The sequence below is a fragment of the Enoplosus armatus genome, chromosome 22, assembly GCF_043641665.1.
Source record: "Enoplosus armatus isolate fEnoArm2 chromosome 22, fEnoArm2.hap1, whole genome shotgun sequence".
In the NCBI taxonomy this organism is placed as follows: Eukaryota; Metazoa; Chordata; class Actinopteri; order Centrarchiformes; family Enoplosidae; genus Enoplosus; species Enoplosus armatus.
In genome coordinates, this window is record NC_092201.1 from 604,225 (window position 1) to 625,000 (window position 20,776).

General features: G+C 46.1%; 2 protein-coding genes across 9 annotated transcripts in view; both read left to right on the forward strand.

Annotated features, from left to right (window-relative positions):
- Positions 1–8,845, forward strand: part of lrp6 (low density lipoprotein receptor-related protein 6) — a 28,976-nt gene extending 20,131 nt beyond the window's left edge. For 5 of the 8 annotated variants that reach the window (XM_070928664.1, XM_070928668.1, XM_070928663.1 and 2 more), the window contains 12 exons: positions 931–1,257; positions 1,727–1,929; positions 2,116–2,327; positions 3,011–3,201; positions 4,770–4,979; positions 5,257–5,382; positions 5,475–5,711; positions 6,539–6,649; positions 6,870–7,100; positions 7,191–7,327; positions 7,689–7,786; positions 8,384–8,845. In XM_070928664.1, coding sequence (XP_070784765.1) covers positions 931–1,257; positions 1,727–1,929; positions 2,116–2,327; positions 3,011–3,201; positions 4,770–4,979; positions 5,257–5,382; positions 5,475–5,711; positions 6,539–6,649; positions 6,870–7,100; positions 7,191–7,327; positions 7,689–7,786; positions 8,384–8,690 — 2,390 coding nt within the window. In that variant the 3' untranslated portion in view covers positions 8,691–8,845. Of the gene's footprint in view, positions 1–930; positions 1,258–1,726; positions 1,930–2,115; positions 2,328–3,010; positions 3,202–3,314; positions 3,321–4,709; positions 4,980–5,256; positions 5,383–5,474; positions 5,712–6,538; positions 6,650–6,869; positions 7,101–7,190; positions 7,328–7,688; positions 7,787–8,383 lie in introns of all 8 variants that reach the window. The other 3 variants (XM_070928661.1, XM_070928665.1, XM_070928667.1) reach the window with 3 other exon arrangements.
- Positions 8,846–13,950: 5,105 nt separating this feature from the next.
- tbk1 (TANK-binding kinase 1) overlaps positions 13,951–20,776 on the forward strand; it is a 13,095-nt gene continuing 6,269 nt past the window's right edge. Inside the window, exons 1-10 of the mRNA XM_070928601.1 lie at positions 13,951–13,985; positions 14,909–15,015; positions 16,163–16,303; positions 17,456–17,585; positions 17,768–17,949; positions 18,501–18,661; positions 18,742–18,852; positions 19,054–19,233; positions 19,666–19,862; positions 20,460–20,518. Coding sequence (XP_070784702.1) covers positions 14,929–15,015; positions 16,163–16,303; positions 17,456–17,585; positions 17,768–17,949; positions 18,501–18,661; positions 18,742–18,852; positions 19,054–19,233; positions 19,666–19,862; positions 20,460–20,518 — 1,248 coding nt within the window. The 5' untranslated portion in view covers positions 13,951–13,985; positions 14,909–14,928. The remainder of the gene's footprint in view (positions 13,986–14,908; positions 15,016–16,162; positions 16,304–17,455; positions 17,586–17,767; positions 17,950–18,500; positions 18,662–18,741; positions 18,853–19,053; positions 19,234–19,665; positions 19,863–20,459; positions 20,519–20,776) is intronic.

Sequence of the window (20,776 nt, forward strand, 5' to 3'; positions counted from 1 at the left end):
CATGTTTTTAAATGACCCCTAAAACATTGTGCTCTGTGGTAAAGAACCTTTAGCTCTCACAGAAACAGTCAGACCACTTTTAGTCGTTTAAAATGCTGAACGTGTGATCACAGCATCACTGGTTCCAGTCCGGCGGCGGCGGGGGGGGCGCATTGATATATTCCTGCTCTCGTGAAGAAGAACGTGTTCTCGCTCTCTTCAAAGTGCAGCTGAAACAAAAGCTGCTCTGCTCGGTGGAGTTTTGTTCCTCTCAGCGCGCCAGTGGATGTAAACCAGGACCGAAATATTCCTCGCAGAAAACTCCTAAAAGGATACTGTTATTAGACTCCAGGCTCAGCACACACTCACACTGCTCTTACAACACTACCAATTTTGTGTGCAGGGAAATAGCCTCAGTGTTGGCTCAGGACGAGGACAGAAAATAACCCTCCCAGGCAGATGTCTGCTGCACCAGACTCTTTATTATTGTCTCAACTCTTCTGTGATCGCATGTTTGACACCTGCTTTTGATTTCCTTCTCGTCAATTTAGTCAACAGAAACTGACAGGTTAGCTTAGTCATCAATATTTTCGTCTCAGTCTTCTAAGTGGTGAATGAAACAACTACGACAACAGGGGGCGGGGGGGGTTCTCTGGGATTGTAGATGAAATGAGTCCATAAATCTTCCGTTTTAACACTTAATAAAAATGATTAGAGAAGTTCATTTGAAGTGAAACATGACAAAATCTATAAATACAGTCATTCAACCTGGCAGATAATCAATCTGCTGAACTACACAGAGAAACATTGACAATGTAAACGTAAAAACTGATGGCGTCACTTTTTTTACTTTTAACTTAACCTTCTTGAACTAGTTTTACTTTTCATTTAGTTCTTTGTTTCGTTGACGCTCTCGATCGTCTCACGTCTGTTCGTCTTTTCTCTCTCCAGGTCAGGACCGGGAGGTGATAGCCGACGACCTCCCTCACCCCTTCGGCCTCACCCAGTACCAGGACTACATCTACTGGACCGACTGGAGCCAGCGCAGCATCGAGCGAGCCAACAAGACCAGCGGTCAGAACCGCACCGTCATCCAGGGCCACCTGGACTACGTCATGGACATCCTGGTGTTCCACTCGTCCAGACAGGGCGGCTGGAACGCCTGCGCCTCCACCAACGGACACTGCTCCCACCTCTGCCTCGCCGTCCCTGTCAGCAGCTTCGTCTGCGGATGCCCCGCCCACTTCTCCCTCAACTACGACAACAAGACCTGCAGCGGTGAGACCGCCGTGAACCTGATCCACACTGAAACCTGTTAGGAGCCTCTAAGGCTGCAGTTTGTTTTCAAACCACAACGTTTACATACATTTAAGACCCCACTGACGCATGTTAACATGTTAGCGTTAGCATGCTAAGACCACTGTATATCATATTCAGTCTTTGGCCAACGCTAGGCGTCCATCTTTGTTTGATTTTCAGTCAGATATATCGGAGCTTTCAGGAAGGTTCCCCAGGAGTCAATATGACTTGAAGGTTGGCTGGTCCAGGCTGGTCCAGGCTGGTCCAGGCTGGTCCAGGCTGGTCCAGGCTGACAGCGTAGAGAACAACACAACCTCTCCTCTGATGTCACCCCTCAGGACATTGTTTTTACCCCACTAGTGGTAGAAATCTGAGAATAATTTAATATTAATATTGTTTTTCTTTCACAGACTTGTTTTAAATGTTTTGCTTTCTGTTTTTCTTTCAGCTCCGACTTCCTTCCTGCTGTTCAGCCAGAAGACGGCCATCAACCGGATGGTGATAGACGAGCAGCAGAGTCCGGACATCATCCTGCCGATCCACAGCCTGAGGAACGTCCGGGCCATCGACTACGACCCGCTGGACAAACAGCTGTACTGGATCGACTCCAAGCAGAACGTCATCCGCCGCGCTCAGGAGGACGGAAACCAGGTGAGGAAGAGGAATTTAGTTTTTATTCATTGATAAAAACTGAAACACATTTTAGTGTTTAAGTTACTTTTTATTTAGTTTTCGTCTCAGACAGGAGGAGATGTAGATGAATTTAGTCCATAAAACCGTTAATAAAAATGATTAGAGAAGTTCCTAACCGCGGTGTCTCTGGTCTCGTCCTGTCAGAGCATGACGGTGGTGTCCAGCTCTCTGGGGGGACCCAGTCAGGGTCTGCAGCTGTACGACCTGAGCATCGACATCTACAGCCGCTTCATCTACTGGACCAGCGAGGTCACCAACGTCATCAACGTGACCCGGACCGACGGCAGCAGAGTCGGGGTGGTGCTGAGAGGAGAGCACGACAAACCCAGAGCCATCGTCGTCAACCCGGAGAGAGGGTCAGTCTCCTCACAGGACCAGCAAAACCGCATCAGCCTTTATTTAAAGACGGCAGTAAACGACAAAATAAAACATCACTAACAGGTTTAAACCTGACAGCAGAGCCGCTTCATTGTTAATGTTCTGCTTCCATGATGATGATGCGGACTCGCAGGTCACCAGGCTGCGTGAAGGTTTTGGGAAGTTGCCATCAACTTCACAAGTTTCACTAAAAGACTTTCTTTTAGTTTATTTGCCAGATTTCTTCTTTGTGTCTGAAGTTAAATTGGTTTTAAATCAGTTCCAGGAAACATTAAAGAGCTTCAGAAGGTTCTCTCTGACACCTCAGATACTCACAGGCAGCTCTGAATGGCTGAAATACTGCAGTACTTTGTGTTCAGAAAGTACTTTAGTTTGTATCTCTGCATCCTGTTTGTGATCATTGGTCCTCTTGTTTATCCTCTTGAAGCCGTCGTAGCTCCGTGGTGCCGAGCCGCTTGTTTGGAGCCATAATTGCAGGCTTCCCTTCGGGCCGGGGTTCGCGCAGTAATCTCTGGGTCATTGTGTGGTCGAGAAATGAAGTCTGCAGATGTTCTGGTTCCTTCAGAGAGGAAAACACGCCAGAAACAAACATCAGAAAGGCAGCAGCCTGAAACACTGCTGATCTGAACAGGAGATGTGTTTCCCTCCTCGCTGTCTGCAGGTACATGTACTTCACCAACCTGCTGGAGCGCTCGCCAAAGATCGAGCGGGCGGCGCTGGACGGGACGGAGCGGGAGGTTTTGTTCTTCAGCGGTTTGGGGAAACCCGTCGCTCTGGCCATCGATAACGAGGTGGGGAAGCTGTTCTGGGTCGACTCGGACCTGCGACGCATCGAGAGCAGCGACCTCTCCGGTGAGTCTGAGGCTCTGGAACAGTATTGGTAATACTAATCACAACTTCCTAAACTTAGTTCTTTAATCCTGCGAGTCTCATGACAGCAGAGAAAATACTCAACAAATGTACAGAACTCAGTAAATCATCTCACGTCTTACATTTTGAACATGCAGGTATATCCCGATGTTCAGACATAAAAGAATAAATATGAAGCCACAGCCAGCAGCTGCTTAGCGTAGCTTAGCATAAAGACTGGAAACAGAGGGAAACAGCTAGCCTGAACCTGTACAGCTCACTGATGAATATCTGGTTGGTTTCATTTGTTAAAAACACTATATGCACTTTTATGGGACTATTTCTTGTCCATAAACCTCTTTAAACATGGACTCACCAAAAATAACGAGTCCTGATGGAGACAGTGAACCTTCATGTAGAACAGCAGCCTGTCTGTCTCTCTCTGTTTCTCTGCCTGCCTGTCCTTCTGTCTGCCTGTTTCTCTGCCTGTCTATCTGTCTCTACGTCTGCCGGTCTTTCTCGCTGTCTCTCTGCCTGTCTGTCTTTCTCTCTGTCCCCCTGTCTCTCTGCCTGTCTGTCTCTCTGCCTGTCTCTGTCTGTCTGTCTCTCTGCCTGTCTCTGTCTGTCTGTCTCTCTGTCCCCCTGTCTCTGTCTGTCTGTCTCTCTGTCCCCCTGTCTCTCTGTCTGTCTGCCTGCCTGCCTGTCTCTCTGCCTGTCTGTCTTTCTCTCTGTCCCCCTGTCTCTCTGCCTGTCTCTGTCTGTCTGTCTCTCTGTCCCCCTGTCTCTCTGCCTGCCTGCCTGTCTCTCTGCCTGTCTGTCTCTCTCAGTTTCAGGGACTGGGACTGTGTGTGAACCGAGCAGATGAAGCCTCTTTAAGGGGAGTTTTGTTTCTGGAGGGGGGGCGGTGGCTCGGGGCCTGGAGCTCAGCACATTCCTGTGATTCTCCGGAGCCCCACGCAGGCCGACAGGAATGTAAACCATCTGTAAACAGCTCGCCATCACACCGAGTCCTGGTTCCTGAGCTGCTCTTCGTGTTTCTGATGCAGGACTGAGGACAGTCAAAAGCTCCGTGATGTCGTTCACTCTGCAGAGGCTGCTGCCCCCTTCAGGACGCTCCATTCATAACAAATTACTGACAGTAGATCTGAGTTTCACTGGGCACCAGGACCAGAACCATGTTGCTGTGAAGACATAAAACTGGAAAACCAGAATTAGTAAAGAGGAGCAGCGTTGATCCCGGAGTTCAGTCAGCTTTTCTGACAAACGTCTCTTTTAAATAAATTCTAACAGACGGACTCGGAGAGACCGGGACCCTCTTCTGTTCGGGACATGTACAGCGGGGGAACACTTGTGTTCTTGTGTTTGTGTTTAAAATAAGAATATATTCTTATAGTACTGTCAGCAGTGTGTGATCTCTAGCTGACCTCGGCGTGTCCCTGTCACCTCCTCCTGCCCCCCCTCCTGCCTCACCCCTCAGTTTCTCACCCGTTTTGTTGCCTTTGCTCCTGAAGTTTTTTGCCCTACAGCCTTGTTTTGTTTTTTCCCCCGTTGCTTTTCTTTAACAAACTCAGGAGCCAATCGGATCGTGATCGCAGACTCCAACATCCTGCAGCCGGTGGGTCTGACGGTGTTCGGGAACCACCTGTACTGGATCGACAAGCAGCAGCAGATGATCGAACGCATCGACAAGACCACCAGGGAGGGACGCACCAAGATCCAGGCCCGCATCGCCTACCTGAGTGACATCCACGCCGTCCACGAGCTGGACATGAGGGAGTACAGTGAGTCCGAGTCCTTCGCCTCACAGACGACGTTTACAGCTGCATGTTGTTTTTGTTCCTGATACAAATATTATAGAAGATCACAATTTACTGTATGACCAGATTTTTAACAATATTCACCTTCAGTTACTGATCAGTTTTACAAAATAAGACGACAAGTGAAGTGTCAAATATCCTCAAACGTGACCTAAAACATCTGGTTCTGCTTCATCACTTCACTGAACATACTGGACTCTGCAGTGGTTTCTGGACTCGCCTGAGCTTTCTGTCCCTCCAGGTAAACACCCGTGCACCTGGGACAATGGCGGCTGCTCCCACATCTGCATCGTGAAGGGGGACGGGACGACTCGCTGCTCGTGTCCCGTCCACCTGGTGCTGCTGCAGGACGAGCTCTCCTGCGGAGGTAAAAGCCCCATAAATAACCTGAACTCAAGGTCCACTTACTGGCTTTCACAGAGTCTGACAGTCTCACGGTGCCCCCCCCCCCTCCCTCAGAGCCCCCCACCTGTTCCCCGGAGCAGTTCTCCTGTACGTCCGGGGAGGTGGACTGCATCCCTCAGGCCTGGAGGTGCGACGGTTACCCCGAATGTGACGACAGCAGCGACGAGGAGGACTGTCCCGTCTGCTCCGAGTCCGAGTTCCAGTGCGACAGCCGGCAGTGCATCGACCTGAGCCTCCGCTGCAACGGAGAGATCAACTGTCAGGACCGCTCCGACGAGAACAAGTGTGAAGGTGAGACGGGTAACCAGCATGGGTCTGATCAGCTGATGGTTTTATTAGAGAAGAGGTCTCACTCTGTTGGAGTCGTTGGACTACAGAAACAGAGTGGAGCTTCTTCCCTCACAGAGGATCTTTGGTCGAGTCTCCTTTAGGCGGCATTCAGACCAAATCCAGCGTTGCAGCGAAAGCGCGTTCATTTTAAATGAGAATGTTCGGTTTAGGCTGCGAGTTGAGACGGATTCAACTTTTTGGAGAAACACAACCTGACGTCACGTAGACCGGAAGGATAACCTTGTTCACCTTTTACCGGCACGCCTGCAGCCGAGTGTGACGTTATGCTTCTGTCTTCGGCCGTGTACACCTCGGTCATGAGAGGCCGCGTGTCCTGGTAATTCCTCCAAAGTCAGCGTGTGTTTTCAATCTGTCGGTGCGGACAGACGATCGCTCGTACGAGCCGGCATGCTAGCGGCTCGGGTCAGGGGTTACACTCTTCTTCTTCTCCTTTGTTGTGCATTAGATTGGAGGTTAAAGTTCACAACATAACGTCATATAAATGAGCCACGTGGATCTGACTGCAGCCGAAGTCCTGCAGGAACATGAATGAGTGACATGTTGAACGTGAGAAGCTGCTTCCTGAACGTCTGTACTCCTCATGAGGAGCAGAGATAACAGATTTTTTACGTCAGAACTCAGAGGACCACAAAATGTCTTTACATGAATAATGACTTCAACAATCGACTAATCCATTCGGCTGTTGGTGCATGAACCGTTCTGTAACTCTTCATATGTTTGGAATCATCGTATCTGATGACCTTGTGACGGTTTCGTTTGTCTCCCAGTTCGATGTCCCCCTGACCAGTTCACCTGCTCCAACGGCCAGTGCATCGGAAAACACAAGAAGTGCGACCACAACATGGACTGCACCGACAACTCCGATGAGATCGGCTGCTGTGAGTCTCAGTCCGCCTGCTGGACCTGCAGTGTGTTTTATTATACTAGTGTGTCTGGGTTTTATGTCCTCTGTAATATAATTATGATTATTATTATTATTATTATTATCAGCAAGCCACAGTGACACACAACAACACATCATAAATAATGTAATAAATCTGTAAATGTTTAACATGCTGTCAGCTGTGTTTTAACGTCGCTCTTATTCTGTGGTTTCAGATCCGACAGAGGAGCCGCCTCCTCCCTCCAACAACACCATCGGCTCCATCGTGGGCGTGGTCATGGCGCTCTTCGTGGTGGGCGCAGTGTATTTCGTGTGTCAGCGCGTCCTCTGTCCACAGATGAAGGACGACGGCGAGACGGTCACCAACGACTTCGTGGTTCACGGGCCGTCGTCGGTGCCGCTGGGATACGTGCCGCATCCCAGCTCGCTGTCCAGCTCGCTGCCAGGTGGGACGCTCGGAGTCTCGGACGTCTCGTACGTCTCGCATGTCTCGTTTAATGAACGTGATGCTGATGCTCGTTTCAAACCCTCCGCAGGTATGTCCAGAGGGAAGTCTGTGATCGGCTCCCTCAGCATCATGGGCGGGAGCAGCGGGCCTCCGTACGACCGCGCTCACGTCACCGGAGCCTCGTCCAGCAGCTCGTCCAGCACCAAGGGCACCTACTTCCCCCCGGTGAGACTTTACAGCCTCCTGCAAGTCATGAGACCAGATCTGGTTTCAGAGGTTCTACTTTTTTTGACTTTCTGTCCTTTCCGGGACGTTGTTCAGGCCCTACGTCCAGTTTCACACACACATCGACATTAAATCAGCTGTTCGTCCCTCAGAGGGGTCGACGCTTTGTTTTATCTTTAAATTGTGAAAATTATCTATGAGCTTTGGTGGAAAGAACAGAGTGACGGCACCAATAATAAGTGGAGACATGAACCGGCTGTCTGTCTCTTTTAGCTTTAACTCGCAGCTGCTGCTAACAGCTAGCTCACATGATGAAGTCTTGTCATTCAGAGTGAAACTGAAGTGTGTTTTGTTGTCACAGATCCTGAATCCTCCTCCGTCTCCTGCTACGGTCCGCTCTCAGTACACCATGGAGTTTGGTTACTCCTCCAACAGTCCCTCAACACACAGATCCTACAGGTACAGTATCTTCAGGGTCCACTTCAAGTCCTTGGAACTGACACTGCTTCAGTTTCCATCTTGTGTGTTTAGAGTAACGATCTGGTTTTTAATGTAACCCGACAGCAGATTAGAGTCTTCCTGCTGCACATGTCAACGTTTACAACAGAGCTGCTTTCAAAGACGGTCGGTTTCTTTCTGTTTGGTTTAAATCGGCTCCGTCTGTAGCTTCCTGTCGGCTTCATATGATCTTCTTCTTCTTCTTCTTGCAGAAGAAGCGAGAGAGTGTTCAGATTCTCTGGAACCAAGTTTTTATTTAGTTTGTTGTTTCCATCAGAGGAACCAGGGTCCAGATTTAAGTCCCTGCTGTCAGGGCAGTCTGAGCTGAAGGACCAGGATCGGTCAGACCTCCGTCTCTGCTCTGATCCGTGCGTTACACACGAGTTCATTTAAAAGAATCGTGTTGTTTGATTATTATTTTATTTTATTATCCGTAAAAAACTGAATCCAGGAAAACCAGCAGTCAGACCTCATGTGTCAGCAGCTGCTTAGCTTAGCTTAGCATAAAGACTGTAACGTACTATAGACTCTAAGTTAGTGTGTCTCTCTCTCTCTCAGCTACCGGCCCTACACCTACCGCCACTTCGCCCCCCCCACCACCCCCTGCAGCACCGACGTGTGCGACAGTGACTACACGCCGGGACGCCGGGCGCCACTCAAGTCCAGCGCCGCCGCCGCCGCCAAGGGTTACACCAGCGACCTCAACTACGACTCAGAGCCTTTCCCCCCGCCGCCGACGCCCCGCAGCCAGTACCTGTCGGCGGAGGAGAACTGTGAGAGCTGCCCGCCGTCGCCTTACACCGAGCGCAGCTACTCCCACCACCTGTACCCGCCGCCGCCGTCGCCCTGCACAGACTCCTCGTGAGCCAGACCCCCAGAGCCCCCCCTCGCCACAGCTCCGCCCCCTCACTGTAAATAGCAATTGTGCATATATGAGGTCAAAAATGGGAAAGAGAGACTGATGAGAGGAGGAGGAGGAGGAGGAGGAGGAGGACAAAAGGAAAAAAAAGAGAACCGGGAGCTGCAGAACATTTGTACATTGAAAAAGAGAAAAGCATATTTATATATTTTCTATACAGTGTTTACTGATGATGCCATAGAGGTTTGTATTAAGAAATTTGTACATTTTTTTAAGAAAAGGTTTTATTAAAATCATCACAAATATAAGTTGCCTTAAAGCAGAAAAGAGGCCGAAGGACAAAAAGCACACGATGGAAACGGGACGTTTTAACTTATCTGATGCCAAATATGAGAAACATCAACCAGGAGAAGAGCTCCCCCCGGAGGCTCCGCCCGGCCGCTGCCCCGCCCCGCCCCGCCCGGCGGCCATCTTGTCTGTAGTTACCATGTAAACTGGATCCAGAGCGGCTGGAGGAGACGCCCCTTCTCAGAGGCAGGATGTGTTACTGGGTCTTTGATTTGAATTTACCTCCTCGGCTACGAAACGGTTCGTAGGATCGTGTCTGTCGAGGATGTGAGTCATGTGACGAGTCATGTGGACAGGACACAGGTTCTGAGCTGAAGCAATAACACTATAAGGCACATATTTATTACCCAATCAGACCAGCAGCCGCGCTGTGTTGACAGAAATATTGTGGTCTGATGAAAGTGTACGGAGGCCGTGAAGCGACGAGAGCAGAGCGATTCTGGTGCTCACGAACATCTGAAGACAATCGGCCTCTTTTGGTTTGTTTTTGTTTTTTTCCTACAAGCTACGTGTCACTAGACAGGAAACTGCTCGTGTCCCCTCAGGGCCTCCGTACCAAACACTAAAACATCAGGCGGATGAAACATGACTCACATCCCAGAATCATCGTGATGTTCCGACAGGATTAAACCAAAACGTACGCTTGTGTTTTTCTCGTTGAAACGTTCGACTGCAGCTGATGTTGGAGGTGAATCGAGCCAAAGCGTCTTCATTTCACTCTGTTTTCTCGCATGTGGAGGACACAGCGTTTCCACCAAGAACACGATCTTGTGCCTGACCAGTTCCACGTCTTCATATCCTGTTTTATTTTTTATGTTGTTACTTTGAGGAAAGACACAAAGGAAAATCCAGTGCCCACTAAATGCTCTATAGTATTTTTGTACCACATATTGTGTAGATAACGTATTTATAAGCTATATAGAAAATCATTGTAAATCTATCCATTGAACTCTTGCAGTACTTTTCATTCCGTCTTTTTTTATATTGCCTCATTATATTTTTCTACAGAAAATCACTCCGAACGTACGGCGACAATCTCAGATGAGTCGAGTCGAAGAACATATCCAGGTTCAGTGTCTGTTCATGTCACTCTGATGTTTGAAGGACTGTTGTGCCAAAATAATCTTTTCTAAACGATGTGGAGGCAGAAAGCCGGGACCAGAGGGGCACGCGAGGCGGCACCCGCTCTGTTGCCTTGACGACCGAGTCAGCAATCTGTTGTTTTGTACATCTGTTGTCTTTGTGTCTCGTGACGACCAGAAATCTATTTTTCAAGAGAACTTGTTGGTCGTCGGAGGAGCGCTGAAAGTCACGAAGAGAGAAATAACACCAGCATGAATCAGACAATCGAACTGCTTCACACTCAACAGCTCGTCACAGCAGGTTCATCAGAGCGCCACCTGATGGCCCTCTCTTTTTTTACACATCCAAGCACAAAGAAAACATCTGTCTTAATGAGACATTTTACTGTCTGGAGACGTGTTTTAATCCTGAAACGGGCCGAGATGATTCCTCCTGTTTTCACTGAACGTTCCCTCCTTTCTAGAAATGAGGACACGAGTTAAGTAATCTCACAGTAACGGCTTCTGTTCTTCAGAGCGTGGGGGCGCTGCAGCGTGTCATTTTCTACAGTGCAGTGATCTGTCGTTACAAACTACATAAACTAAACAACATTCGATTTTTTCATTAAACACAAACAGAAATGATCTGATCAAACTGCGGACACATTACGATCAATAACAAAATGTTTGATACCCAGCAGCCCTTATAGTCAATCGTTTTGTTCCTGTTGAGATAATTCAACTTGCTTCAAGAGAAATTTGTCCTTTTATCAAGAAAACAATTCTAGAAACAGAATTTTACGAAGCCATCGAAGCTCTGAAAGATATTTTTGGTATTTTGGTATTACAAGTTATCTTATTCTTGTTTGCTCACAAGTTATTGTCTCGGCGCACAAATGATTAATTTGGATGCAGTTATCATCCCGGTCAGTTGTCCTGGAGACACAAATTATTGTAATAATAGTTTGCACAGATGACGTGTCCCTTTAAGATATTTGCATAAATTATTATTTTGTGCGCGGAAGATATAAAGAACTAGAATATATTATCCTCATGGACTTCGACAGCTTCGTACAATGACTTGTTCTGGTCACCAAACTCCCCCCAGTTTTTTGCTCATTTAAGAGAATAAGATTTAGGACTCCATAATGTGGCAGGTTTTTTTTACAGTGCAGTAATGACTCAGAAACCCAAACCACCAAAAGTTTCTCTCGTCTTTGGCTCCTGCTGCCTCCAAACGTCGTCAGCATCTGTCCACATCTGTCAGACAGCCGAGAGCTACCTGTGGTACAATCGCTCATCCACACATCAGGTGTGTTTTCAGGCCGACTGCGCGCACACGCATCAAACACAGAAACATTGGGAGACGTTCTCATTCTCTAACTGCACTTTACAGGACTTTTATTTTTTTATCTGATTTCTGATACAAAACTTGGTATTTGTCGTGCAGCTGGAAGGAAGTTGCGTAAAAAGGTGGTGACGTTTGGTTTGTGTGTTAGAAGAGTCCAAACAGATGGCTGACGGGGTGAAGAGGAGACTTTATAGTCTGTTGGTGTCGGGAACTTTTCTGGTAAATCGTTCCTCAGACGACTTATTTTACCCTCAATTTAGTAACTCGAACCCTCAGTTTACCTCATTTGCTCTCTTGGATGAATCGTTTGTACAGTTTTGTAAAGACTACATCTCTCTGTTCTTCTCCTCTGAACATCATCTGTTTCTTTTATGAACTGGAAATCATCTGAAGGATCACGGAAGTTGTTTTTTTTTTGCTGTGAAACAATCTGTAATCCTGTAAAATCTGTCGAACATGAACAAAATATCGTGTTTGAAGACAAAATCCATTTATTTTAGACAAAGATGGAATCAAACTATTCAGTCTCAAAGTGATTACATTTTAGGGGTTAATTAAGTCATTTGAGGACTTGATTTAATATTTTAAGGGAACCTAAAAATCCAATGGCACTAGTCAAGTTTTGAGGGTGTAAATGACTACATTGAAGGAGTGAATCAGCAGTACTGATGTGTTGGCCTGGGTATCGGCTTAAATCTAATCTTCATACAAAACCTGAGTTTGGGTCCCAAAACGTTTTTCAATTTCTTACAAATTTTGTACAAAACCTTTATTTCTAAAAGAAGGCAAATTTGTCAAAAGTTAAATGTTGTTTAAACACATGCAGACGATGCAGATAAGATCAAGTTTAAAATGTGCAGTTTTGTATTAATGTTGTTGTTTTGGGACATTTCGTACTTTGACAGCTGACAGTTCATCCGTCCCGCCGGATGTTGACGAGGATGTTGATCAGGAACCATCTGATCCAAGAGAACCGCTTTGAAACTGAGCGAACGCTCGATGTTAACTTTTACTACCTCGGTGCTCCAGACATTATTTAGGTTCGATACCCGGCCTCCTGACTCCTTTGAGGCTTCACAGACTTGGTAGGAAGGTTCAATAAAAAATGAATATGTAATAAAGACACCTGACAGAAATGAGACAAATCAAACTTCAAATCAGTCTCGTTGAAACGTCCTTCTCTGAAGTTGGACTCTCTGTACAGATCGTGACGAACGTGGTCGAAAAGAGTCAAAGAAAGTCGAAATGTAAAAAGATGAAAAAGGGTGAGTTTTTTTTGTAAAGCACTTTTGTCTCCAGGTTTTAAAGGAGGTTCGACAGGAAAACAGAAGTTTGTGTCGTTGTTTTTTTGAGATGTTGTCCTTCATCCGTTCTGTTCTCATGGTGCTTTGCGAGGACGTTTGTGGAGACAACCAACATTTGGTTCGTCATGTTCGTTTAATTTCCACTAAACTGTTTTTATACGATGACTGCTTTACCTGTAAACCAGAGTACCAGATGGACCTGTACAGCCCATCCAGCTGCCACCATAAGCTGTTGTAACTCATGAAATGCTGATTTTTTTTTTTCTTTTTGTTAAATATAAAGTGAGTGAACTTTTAACGTCAGTGTCCGTGTGCTGATTGATATTTTGGGGATTTATGGATCAATACACACTCTGGTTTCCCAAAACAAAACGCTGGCATGCGTTTACAGTCTAACTTAAGAAAGACGCCATCGTTCGAGAAAACTTGGAGATCAAAAGATGGATGTGGTCCGACCACAGGCGGCAGAAGTAGGAGGGTAGGAAGTAGGGAAGGGGCCACTGGCCCTCGGAGTACTCATGTACCGTATTAATACTGTATTAATACTTCTGAGTACTCATGGGTCAGCTGGTGTGATCCCATCATAAGATGGTCCCGTTACATTTTAGTTTTATTTTAGATCATTTAAATGTCTTTCCACAGTCTGCACACACACAAGAACAATTCAAGAACATTAACACATCAGTGAAACTAACACAAACACAGAATCACAAGGAACACGAACATAGTACATTTTATAATTCAGATTAAAGTTTTATTGTATTTTAAAAGTCTGGAAACTTTGTAGTAACTGTTAAATACCAACATTTCTATAGAACATAGTTATGATCAGTGTTACATAAGACGGCCTGTTCCACTTTAAGAAAACTTTGTTTTTTTATTTCCTTTTTGATTCCAGGTTCCTTTGCAGCTACCGTAATAAGCGATCACAGCCAGAAATGAGCACAATGTGGCACATTTAGCTCTTGTTTTCACGGTGATACAAACTGTTATTCCACTAAACAATGATGTGACAACAGGAAGGAGGGCCGAGAAGAAAAAACCTGCTCTGACATTATTATTTTTCTTACTCATATCAGGAGCTAAAAGAGGCGCACAAGTTTTATCTACCGCTTCTATTCTGAGTTTTACGGTAATTGTAAACACGCCTCCGTTGCCTCACTCTGCGCTGATTGCACCGCTCCTGTCATATGACCGAGGAACAGCGGAAGAAGAGGACTCCGCCGCAGAAAGAAGGGTGTGCAAATAAACAAAATTAAAACGGTTAATTTTACACGAGAAACCGTAGTGAGACTTTACCCACCGTCACCGTTTTGTAGCTCGACGTGTTAACTAACGGACCCGGTTATCCGTCACAGTTTAAGTGGTTAGCATGTTAGCACGACGCAGGTTTAAATGATCGTGTTCAGTTCCGATTTCTGTGACAGCGTCTATGTCCGCAGAAAGTGAAAATATAACCGACACCAGGTTACAGACACACGGACACATTTACAGACTTTAGTCCAACGGACAGGAGAGCTTCTATCCGCTAACTCCGCGCTGTTTCTGTATATTTATGAGCTAATGTTAGCGGGCTCGTTGTTAAAGCTATAGATGCTTATATTCATATTCATGTTCCGGCGTTAAACAGGAGGAACAGATTCAGTGACATTAAATCTTATGAATTATAATCTGCTGTATCATTGTCACGTCACGGTGAATTATGTCTCTCACTATGTCAGCTTTTTGTTGTTTGAGGCCTGAAACGGGAATTTCCCACCGACACACCGTGACGTCGCGAATACGTAATGACGTGGTGAATGCCGAGCAGGCACCATAATACGAACTTTGTTTTTATTTATTTATTTTATTTGTGTATTTTGCTCTGGATTATTACTATTGTTACTGCTTTTTAACAAATACATTAACACAACTAAGAAATAAAACACAAAATTAAAAAGAATCTAATAAAATAAAGTAAAATGACATAAAATACAAACTTTATAAACATATGTAACTTAATACAATTATAAAAGATAAATAAATATATAATAAAGTAATAAATAAATAGATCAAAATCACTCTCAGTATTGAGTTTGATACCCAGCCCTCCTGGTTGCTGGTTTATTGATGACATCGATCAGTTGCTGTGTTATTGATTGGTTGTTTCTGTGCGTTCAGGATCACGTGCAGCCGTCAGGATGCAGAGTACCACCAACTACCTGTGGCTGATCTCAGACCTGCTGGGTCAGGGAGCGACGGCCAACGTTTACCGCGGCAGACACAAGGTATGAACGGACTTCAGACTCACCTGAGCTGCTGCAGGACAGGTCCCAGCCAATCACTGAGCATCATTTATTTACAGGATGTGACATGGCGTGGATGAAGAACCTGCAGGTGTTGAGTTCACTGGAGGAGCCAAAACATTTCATTCATTCATTCTTTTACCCATAAAATATTTCCAGACGGTTTCTCTTCAGTTTAAACTAAATGAGGGTTAATGTCAGTTTCATGACTCTCATTGTGAGGTTGCCTGGATGGATAACTAGTTATAATTTAATTTATATATTATAATAGTCCTCCAGACGCTCTTTTTTGATGTTTTATTTGGCATCTTGGGGTCCATGTTCAGGCCACGTCGCCATAGTTTCTGAGCTGGTTTGTTGTAAATCTATGAAACACAACACGAGGGTTGTTTTTCTGTTTGGCTGATGTGGCTGGAGGAGCTGTAGTCACCTCCACAGCTGCAGTCAGTTTGTAAAAGGCTGCAGGTTCAGTGAATATTTTAGGCTTTTTACCTCATCTGACCAGCTGACCAATCAACAAACAGACAGCAGGGGTGTTGCTGTCCAATAAAAAGGTGGGTGTCTGCTTTCGGCTCTGAGGAAGAGTTAGCTGAACAGAAATCACAGATTGTGTTTACATAAGGAGAGAAAAAGATTCCTGTGTTTCTCCTGTTACATCTGAAAACTCAGGTTTCATTTTGGCAGATCAGGCGTCACCATTTGTGTTTATAGTCGATCCAGAGTAGCCTTCAGCCTGTAGACTGTACCGAGGGGGAATTTCCCAAAACTTCTTTAAAGTGTGAGGATCCGTCTGAACCTGATCTCCTGTTTGAATTTGGGATCATTTGTCTCATTTAATGTCGAGACTAATCAGAGGAGTGGTTTTGCACGGGTGTGGTACGTCTGTAAAGTATAAACATTTATTTCATGAGTTTCCAGATCCTTCCGAAGTTTGAGATTTACACAGAAAGGTCTGGAAACATGAGAAGAATGATTCATGTATAAATATTTCTGTTGTCCAGATTTATTGTTCTGCTACAGAATGAGCATCGTGACAGACCAAGCTTCACATTTAGAGTTGGAAAAACTTGGAAGTCTGACATTTAAAGTGTAATATGTGTCTAAATACATTTGTTTTATTTAATTGTAGAAAACAGGAGACCTGTACGCAGTCAAAGTGTTCAACAACCTGAGCTTTTTGAGGCCGCTGGACGTCCAGATGAGAGAGTTCGAGGTTCTGAAGAAACTCAACCACAAGAACATTGTCAAACTCTTTGCTGTGGAGGAAGAGGTCAGTAACTGTGATAATGAAGAGGAAGAGGTCAGTAACTGTGATAATGAAGAGGAAGAGGTCAGTGACTGTGTGATAATGAGGAGGAAGAGGTCAGTGACTGTGTGATAATGAAGAGGAAGAGGTCAGTAACTGTGATAATGTGGAGGAAGAGGTCAGTAACTGATAATGAAGAGGAAGAGGTCTGTAGCTGTGTGATAATGAGGAGGGAGAGGTCAGTGACTGTGATAATGAGGAGGAAGAGGTCAGTAACTGTGATAATGTGGAGGAAGATGTCAGTAACTGATAATGTGGAGGAAGAGGTCAGTAACTGTGTGATAATGAGGAGGAAGAGGTCAGTAACTGATAATGAGGAGTAAGGTCAGTAACTGTGTGATAATGTGGAGTAAGAGGTCAGTGACTGTGATAATGAGGAGGAAGAGGTCAGTAACTGAAAATGTGGAGTAAGAGGTCAGTAACTGATGATGAGGAAGAGGTCAGTAACTGTGATAATGAGGAGGAAGAGGTCAGTAACTGAAAATGAGGAGGAAGAGGTCAGTAACTGACAATGTGGAGGAAGAGGTCAGTAACTGTGATAATGAGGAGGAAGAGGTCAGTAACTGTGACAATGTGGAGGAAGAGGTCAGTAACTGATGATGAGGAAGAGGTCAGTAACTGTGATAAGGAGGAGGAAGAGGTCAGTAACTGATAATGAAGAGGAAGAGGTCAGTAACTGATGATGAGGAAGAGGTCAGTAACTGTGAAAATGAGGAGGAAGTGGTCAGTAACTGTGATAATGAGGAGGAAGAGGTCAGTAACTGTGACAATGTGGAGGAAGAGGTCAGTAACTGATGATGAGGAAGAGGTCAGTAACTGTGATAAGGAGGAGGAAGAGGTCAGTAACTGATAATGAAGAGGAAGAGGTCAGTAACTGATAATGAGGAAGAGGTCAGTAACTGTGTGATAATGAGGAGGAAGAGGTCAGTAACTGATAATGAAGAGGAAGAGGTCAGTAACTGATAATGAGGAAGAGGTCAGTAACTGTGATAATGAGGAGGAAGAGGTCAGTTTGTCAACGAGACTGAAACTGGACTTGTGGTGAACATCATGAGTCAGTTCAGATAAGACGTCCTGCAGAGTGTAAACTTGTCTCTGTCCTCGTCTTCCTCTCAGTCCAACACCCGTCACAAGGTCCTAGTGATGGAGTACTGTCCCTGTGGAAGTCTCTACACGGTTCTAGAGGAGTCGTCCAACGCTTACGGACTTCCTGAGGACGAGTTCCTCATCGTTCTGCACGACGTGGGTGAGGAACAGTTTGATCACCTGAACATCAGCAGATGAATCCTGATGAGGCCACTCACTAATGAATCACTTCTACTTGCTGCTGTCAGAGGAACATTTAGGACTTCAGGATTCCTTGGAAACACTTTCCTGTAGTGTGTTGATGACTCTGAGGTGTGCTCTGATTGGCTGTTGTGTCTTCAGTGGCAGGTATGAACCACCTGAGAGAGTACGGCATTGTTCACCGGGACATAAAACCAGGAAACATCATGCGTGTGATTGGAGAAGACGGACGCTCCGTCTACAAACTGACTGACTTCGGAGCAGCGAGAGAGCTGGAGGACGACGAGCAGTTTGTGTCTCTGTACGGCACCGAGGAATACCTGGTGAGACCAAACACACACCTGGTGAGACCAGACACGCACCTGGTAAGACCAGACACACCTGGTGAGACCAGACACACACCTGGTGAGACCAAACACACACCTGGTGAGACCAAACACACACCTGGTGAGACCAAACACACCTGGTGAGACCAGACACACACCTGGTGAGACCAGACACACACCTGGTGAGACCAAACACACACCTGGTGAGACCAGACACACACCTGGTAAGACCAGACACACCTGGTGAGACCAGACACACACCTGGTGAGACCAGACACACCTGGTGAGACCAGACACACACCTGGTGAGACCAAACACACACCTGGTGAGACCAGACACACACCTGGTGAGACCAAACACACCTGGTAAGACCAGAACACCTGACACTAGATTTAAGCCAGATGTGTCCAGATGTTCTCTCATCACCATAACGAGGCTGCAGCTAACCGCTACGTTCATTCTCAATCAGTCTGTTGAGTTTTTTCACAGTTTCTCAGGTGACGTCTTTAAATTCCTGCTGGACTCTTCTTCGTGTATTTCCCGTGCAGCACCCTGACATGTACGAGCGAGCCGTGCTGAGAAAAGACCACCAGAAGAAGTACGGAGCCACAGTGGACCTGTGGAGCATCGGGGTCACGTTTTATCACGCCGCCACCGGCAGCCTCCCATTCAGACCGTTTGAAGGACCGCGCAGGAACAAAGAAGTCATGTGAGACTGAGATGAGAACTCGTTTCTAAAGATTACAGATCAGCTGACACTAAACTGACTGGGCTGTTTGTTGGTCTCAGGTATAAAATCATCACAGAGAAACCCTCCGGGACCATCTCCGGACACCAGAAGTGTGAGAACGGGAAGATCGAGTGGAGCACGGAGATGCCGGTGTCCTGCAGTCTGTCCAAGTAAGACAACACTGTTGTACATGTTAGAGATCTCGTCGTGCTTCAGAAATACACCAACAAGAGAGACTTCTGGGCTGCAGCTCAGTGTGTTTTACATTTCAAGGTTATAGTTTCGTTACTTTACGTGAATAGCAACACAAATACATTAACTAAGATGATACAACATGATACCAGAATCCCACACGTGGTCTCATGTTTCAGGGGTCTTCAGAGCCTCCTGACTCCGGTCCTCGCCAACATCCTGGAGGCCGATCAGGAGAAGTGTTGGGGCTTCGACCAGTTCTTCGCTGAGACCAACGACATCCTGCACCGGACCGTGGTCTACGTCTTCAGTCTGCAGCAGGCCACGCTGCACCACGTCTACATCCACGAATACAACACGTGAGAAAACATGTCAAAGAGCTCCAAGTGGAAATCTTCTGTTAACTAGTTTGTAGGATGGAGACAGTCTGCTTCTTATACATCATGTATGCATCTTCAAATCTCTGATAATAAAGTGTTTAGTGGTCAAACCTGTAAGTTTATTGCAGAATGTTTGTTGATCAACTGGTTAAATGATCATTTTACATATTAAATGTTACCATGATGCACTGCAGTCACCCAGTTCCACCAATGGGACTTGATGTGTCCCATCTATCTGTATTTCTTTACCTCACTTTTATCAGGAGGCATTATGGGGGCCGGCGCCCATCCCAGCATGCACTGGCTGGGTCTGAGTCAGACCTGAACCTGGGTTGGACCAGCTCTTTGTGTTTCTCCTCCCTGGATGTAAAGTTGTCCGCTGTTTGTCTGCCGTTCTCCATGTGTCCACAGGGCGGCGCTGTTCCAGGAGCTGTTGTCCCGCAGGACCAGCATTCCACTGCACAACCAGGAGCTGTTGTATGAGGGCCGCCGCCTCGTCCTGGACCCCAACCGCCAGGCCAAGACCTTCCCCAAAACCTCCAGAGACAATCCCATCATGCTCGTCAGCCGCGAGTCCGTCGCCACCGTGGGCCTCATCTTTGAAGACCGTACGTAGTGCTGCAGAGGGACCTGCAGGGCGGCGCCACAACGTTTATCTCAAACTGCCCTCAAAAGGTCTTCAAACAGCTGACGTAGATCATGAGAGGAGCTAGACAGAATTACCCAGGGGAGCAGTAAAGACTCCAGGAGCAGGATTTCTATTATCAGACACAACTTCAGAATGTGCATCACGTTTAATAAGAAACAGGCTCATTCAACAGCTTCCAGGACGCATTCAAAGGTCTTAAAAAGTCTTAAATGTCACGCTGTCACTCTCTTTAGTTTTATTCTGAGAGTCGAGCTTCTGCAGGTCTCAGAAAATCATAAAACTTAAATCTGGAGCTTCAACACCTAAAGTCTACAACATGAGTGCAGCGTTTCTTCTGTCTTTTCTTGGTTAAAGCCCCCTGCAGAGTTTATTATATTCTATGCATATATATATTTATATACAGTATGTGTCTGTTGTGTTATTTGGTCTGTGGTGAGATCGCGCTGTATCTTTTAGGACAGACGTCAAAAGAAGAATCTATAGAAGAATAAACTTAAAGGAGCAGACGGCTGGAACAGACTCAGAGATTTTCATTGAACTGTTTTTGTGTTCACAGCCAGTCCTCCTAAAGTTCAGCCTCGCTACGATCTGGACCTGGACGCCAGCTACGCAAAGGTACTGATTCACTACATCATCATGTCTCAGATTCATTTACTGCAGCGTTCAATAACTACAGACAGGAAACTGTTGAAAGCACACGAGTGGCCTTCATGAATACAATGTGTTTTAATAATTTAACTGTTAACACCTCAAACACAGTTCAGCTCAACGGTTTAACCTCTGCTCTGAGTCAGAGAGCTGCAGGTAACCATAGCAACAGGAGTGATGCTTCAGGTAAACTGACTACAAACGCACAGCTGGCAGCTCGTTCCT